Consider the following 5,000-nt stretch of genomic DNA (forward strand, 5'->3'; position numbering starts at 1 on the left):
TGCAGGCTAAAACCTCACCTGTTCAGACTACACCTCTACTCTACTACTCTTCTTCTGTGGTGCTGAACAAAGGAGAAAAATCCCAGCTTTGGACGATATCTAGCATTTGCTACAAAATGGTGTGAACGCACCTGTTGTATGTGACTTTAGACAGAACTGAGAGCTGAATTCATGTCATTTCACAATATTTTACATCCTTACATCCATTTCTTATTACATGAAAACAGCTCAGCTCGCTCTGTTGCTCTGTCGGACTGTCAGTCTGCTGAAGTCTTCACGCTTCGGACACCACAGTTTTTACCCTCAGAGGCTGAGGTGTGTGTTCGTGGTCAGAATGGGCGTGACAGTGGGAGTCACCTATTGTAAAAAGGCATTTAACTTAAAAATGGAATCACAGAGTTGATCAAAGAGCTTCAACTAGCATTTTGAAACACAGCTTTTTAAAAAAAAATTAAAATAAATGTTAATTCTATATATAGTGTATCTATAGAGTGTGTTCAGGTTCTGTACTGACGTTTGGTCTGTGTGAGATGAATTAATGCTAACAGCTATTTTTCTGTTAACATGAACTTGATTTGAGAATCATTAAGTTGGACATTTGTGTTCTGTACTCTCCACAACACACTTCTTTAGTGCGTTTCTGTCTGTCTGTGTGTGTGTGTCTGTGTGTGTGTGTGTGTGTGTGTGTGTGTGTGTGTGTGTGTTCATTAAGCTGAGTCTGGTTTGTTCTGGAGGAATTACATTAGATCCTCTATCGATGACAGATCTGCAATCCAATCACTGCTCTACCTCGTTCTATCAGAGAGAGAGAGAGAGAGAGAGAGAGAGAGAACTTACTCTGTGAGACTCGTACTAGCTCGGCCACCGTGAAGACGCCGGGCGTCACGAAGCTGTCCTGAAAACCCAGATGACCTGAGAGAGACACACAGAGAAAGAGACGGTTTCATCGTGACATATCAATGATTATATTGATCACATTATCACACTATTGGCTGCAGTACCAGTAGTTGTAGTAATAGTAATGGTTGTAGCGTCTAGAGCACGACTGACACTCGGATTAGGAAGTATAAAGTTTCAATATCGATACATCGGCCGATAAACCTTTTGAAATCAGATCAGACAGTTTTATAATATCTTTACAACTTTCAGCAATCAGATACACTAAATATGTACAGTAGGTTTAATGACTGTACTTTCCAACAACTTTCCTGTGAGTTTTAATGTCATCATTATGTTTTATAATTATCTCATCACATCGTTTGCATGAGAAACAGCTGATTGACTGAAATATTGTTGATTTGCTGTGAAAGCTTTTTGTTTAATGTTGGTTTTTTTGAGCCGTGTTACAACTGCAGCTCACATTGTTACAATCAGGACTCACATGTGGTTCATTTGTAACATCGGACAGACTTTCACTGTAGTTCATTACCACTTGTTTTCTCCGTTGAGTGGTTAGTGATAGCAGACAGATGTAGGTCATGTGCCTGAAAACATTGTGCTACATACGTATGTGGGTAAAGGATCTCTGAGTAAAAGAGTGAAAAGTGGAAACTGTTAAAATGGCGGCGACTCTGCCATTGAAGTCGTAGAAGTTGAGGAAGCATTAGTGTCAGTAGTGTTAATGCCAGCAGCAGTACTAGAAGTAGTACCAGAAGTATCAGCAGTAGTACCAGAAGTACCAGCAGAAGTATAAATACTCATGGAGCTGCATCAGATAACTGTGGCGTCGTATCTTCAGCAGCAGCAACACAGAGAGGAAGCACAGAACAGAAGAGAAGCTTCTGTGTCCCAACGAGGATAATCACAAGCAGCTGGGAGCATTTCTGTGTGTGTGTGTGTGTGTGTGTCTACCAGCACGTAGCTGAACCCCAGGGTCAAGGTCTAACACACACACACACACACACACACACACACACACACACACACACACACACACACGCACACACACACATTAAAACCAGAGAGGATATCCTCTACACACACACAGACACATACATACACACACAAACACACACACACTCGTACAGTACGCTGCTTTGCGCACTCTGTCATCCATCAACACACACACACTTAAAAATCTGTCACACACACTTCCCTGATCCAGACAAACAACCTCCACTGTGGAATGTGTGTGTGTGTGTGTGTGTGTGTGTGCGTGTGCGTGCGTGTGTGATAAAACCACAGCCTCGCTCTGTCTGACCACCAGGGTCAAATACAGGTCACCCTGAGTGTGTGTGTGTGTGTGTACAATACAACATGTATAGGTGTGTGTGTGTGTGTGTGTGTGTGTGTGTGTGAAGAGGTCTCACCGTTCTCTGGCTGCTCCTTGATATCTGATTCGCTGGCCTGGTTGGGGCTTTCTGATTGGCCGGTTTCTGTGAGGAAAAATAGATAAACATACATAAACATAAAAAATATACTGTATGATAAATAACATGTTGAATACACACACACACACACACACAGACACACACACACACACACACACTCACAAAGGTGAGTTAAAGCAGTGGATCTCTCTCCTGATTGGACGGATAGTTTACTGTGTGTTCCTCAGTGCTTTCTTTCCACTGATCTTAAAGTGAACTGTGCTTCTAAACATCCTGGAGAGATTAAGAGATGAACCGAAGGTCAGAATAACGTCAGGATGTTTAGACAACTTCATACAGAAGAGTTCAAACATTCAAATATGGACACTTCTTCCTCACTTGGATATTTTCAGGAGATAAACCTGAGTGGATCCCAGAGATAACACACTGCTGCTACACTGTGTGTGTGTGTGTGTGTGTGTGTGTGTGTAGAAGAGTCTGTATTGATCTCAATACCACAGGACTTGAGTTTCACCTGCATGGCCTCACACACACTCAGCAGACTGACTCACACGTCTGCACACGATCAGTGACACAAGTCCTCACATTCTTCACTGAGTACAAGTACAACACCTGAGTAAAACACCTGAGTACAACACCTGAGTACAACACCTGAGTACGACAGCAGAGTACAACACCTGAGTAAAACACCTGAGTACGACAGCAGAGTACAACACCTGAGTAAAACACCTGAGTACAACACCTGAGTACGACAGCAGAGTACAACACCTGAGTACGACAGCAGAGTACAACACCTGAGTGCGACAGCAGAGTACAACACCTGAGTACGACAGCAGAGTACAACACCTGAGTGCGACAGCAGAGTACAACACCTGAGTACAACACCTGAGTGCGACAGCAGAGTACAACACCTGAGTACAACACCTGAGTGCGACAGCAGAGTACAACACCTGAGTACAACACCTGAGTGCAACAGCAGAGTACAACACCTGAGTATGACAGCAGAGTACAACACCTGAGTACAACACCTGAGTACGACAGCAGAGTACAACACCTGAGTATGACAGCAGAGTACAACACCTGAGTACAACACCTGAGTATGACAGCAGAGTACAACACCTGAGTACAACACCTGAGTGCGACAGCAGAGTACAACACCTGAGTACAACACCTGAGTGCGACAGCAGAGTACAACACCTGAGTACAACACCTGAGTGCGACAGCAGAGTACAACACCTGAGTACGACAGCAGAGTACAACACCTGAGTACGACAGCAGAGTACAACACCTGAGTACAACACCTGAGTACGACAGCAGAGTACAACACCTGAGTGCAACACCTGTGTACGACAGCAGAGTACGACACCCGAGTACAACACCTGAGTACGACACCTGAGTACAACACCCGAGTACGACAGCAGAGTACAACACCTGAGTGCGACAGCAGAGTACGACAGCAGAGTACAACACCTGAGTACAACACCCGAGTACGACAGCAGAGTACAACACCTGAGTACAACACCCGAGTACGACACCTGAGTACGACAGCAGAGCCACAGAGTCAACGAGACTCCTGAATGTAAAATAAACCTTGTTGAAAGCAGACAACACAACACCGTTTGCCCCGGCCCCGGCCCCGGCCCCGGCCCCGCCCCCGGCCCCGCCCCGCAGCCGGCTGTCGTGACGTCTCAGGTCAGACCCGTGGTGACCCCCCTTATCTCCTTCAGACAAGTCTGTGTGCGATAATCAACATGATGGAGGCATAAAATAATAAATTAATAATAAATATAAATAAATAAGTTGTGTGATGAAAGTATCCCAATGTAACGGATAAAAGTAATGATTTTAACTTACAAAAAATCTACTCAAGTAAAAGTATGTGGCATTAAAGGTACTCAAAGTTACTCAAGTACATGTAATAGAGTAAATGTATCTCATTACGTGCTTCAGCTTGTCCTCATGTTTCAGATGCAACGGGACAATTTGTCCGTCTGCAGCATCAACATGGAGGACAACATGGACGAGCTCCAGAAGTCTGATGTCACTCTTCTCACCACCACCACCAAAGAGGATCATGGGACATGTCTGAGATTAAACTCTCTGCAGCCCGTCTCTCTCTCTGTGTCTGCCTCTGTTTTCCCAGCATGCTCTCTGCTCTGATGCAGCTCCACTCCTGCAAATGATTTAACGTCTTCAGGAGCATCGATCGGCCGCGCTGCAGATAAAATGGTCGGGGAGGGCAGGGGAAGAAATATTACCCATCATCCCCCTGGAGCCGGGCGCGGGGGCCATGACTCAGGACTGGACTGAGACGGATGGAGTCAGGTCAGGTCGGGTTTTATTAGAACGTCCAACAAAGAGAAACTTTTTAATTATGATTAAAAGTAATTATTAAGTGAAGCCCCGTGTTGATCCAACAGATTCTACAGACACAGAAACAGTTCTGGGAATTATTAAGTCCAAACTGACGCAGCAGATACGTCAAATATTTCTACCTGATGGAAGTGAAGCCGCGAAAACTGCAGTCCTGAGCTGAACCGTGTCAACGTCACACAGGTTACACAACACGACAGATGATCTATGTTTGGATACAAAACAACTTTAACCAGGGTTAAAGCACACGATGCAATGCGTGAGTGTGTGTGTGTGAGTCTGAGTGTGTGTGTATGT

General features: G+C 44.7%; 1 protein-coding gene across 9 annotated transcripts in view; it reads right to left on the reverse strand.

The window, feature by feature from the left end:
• Positions 1-5,000, reverse strand: part of nfia (nuclear factor I/A) — a 183,459-nt gene that overhangs the window by 35,599 nt on the left and 142,860 nt on the right. For all 9 annotated transcript variants that reach the window (XM_084356012.1, XM_084356011.1, XM_084356013.1 and 6 more), the window contains 2 exons: positions 2,310-2,375; positions 838-912 (listed from right to left, as the gene is read on the reverse strand). In XM_084356012.1, coding sequence (XP_084212138.1) covers positions 838-912; positions 2,310-2,375 — 141 coding nt within the window. The remainder of the gene's footprint in view (positions 1-837; positions 913-2,309; positions 2,376-5,000) is intronic.

Source organism: Pagrus pagrus, assembly GCF_965226575.1.
Source record: "Pagrus pagrus genome assembly, chromosome: 6".
NCBI lineage: Eukaryota > Metazoa > Chordata > Actinopteri > Spariformes > Sparidae > Pagrus > Pagrus pagrus.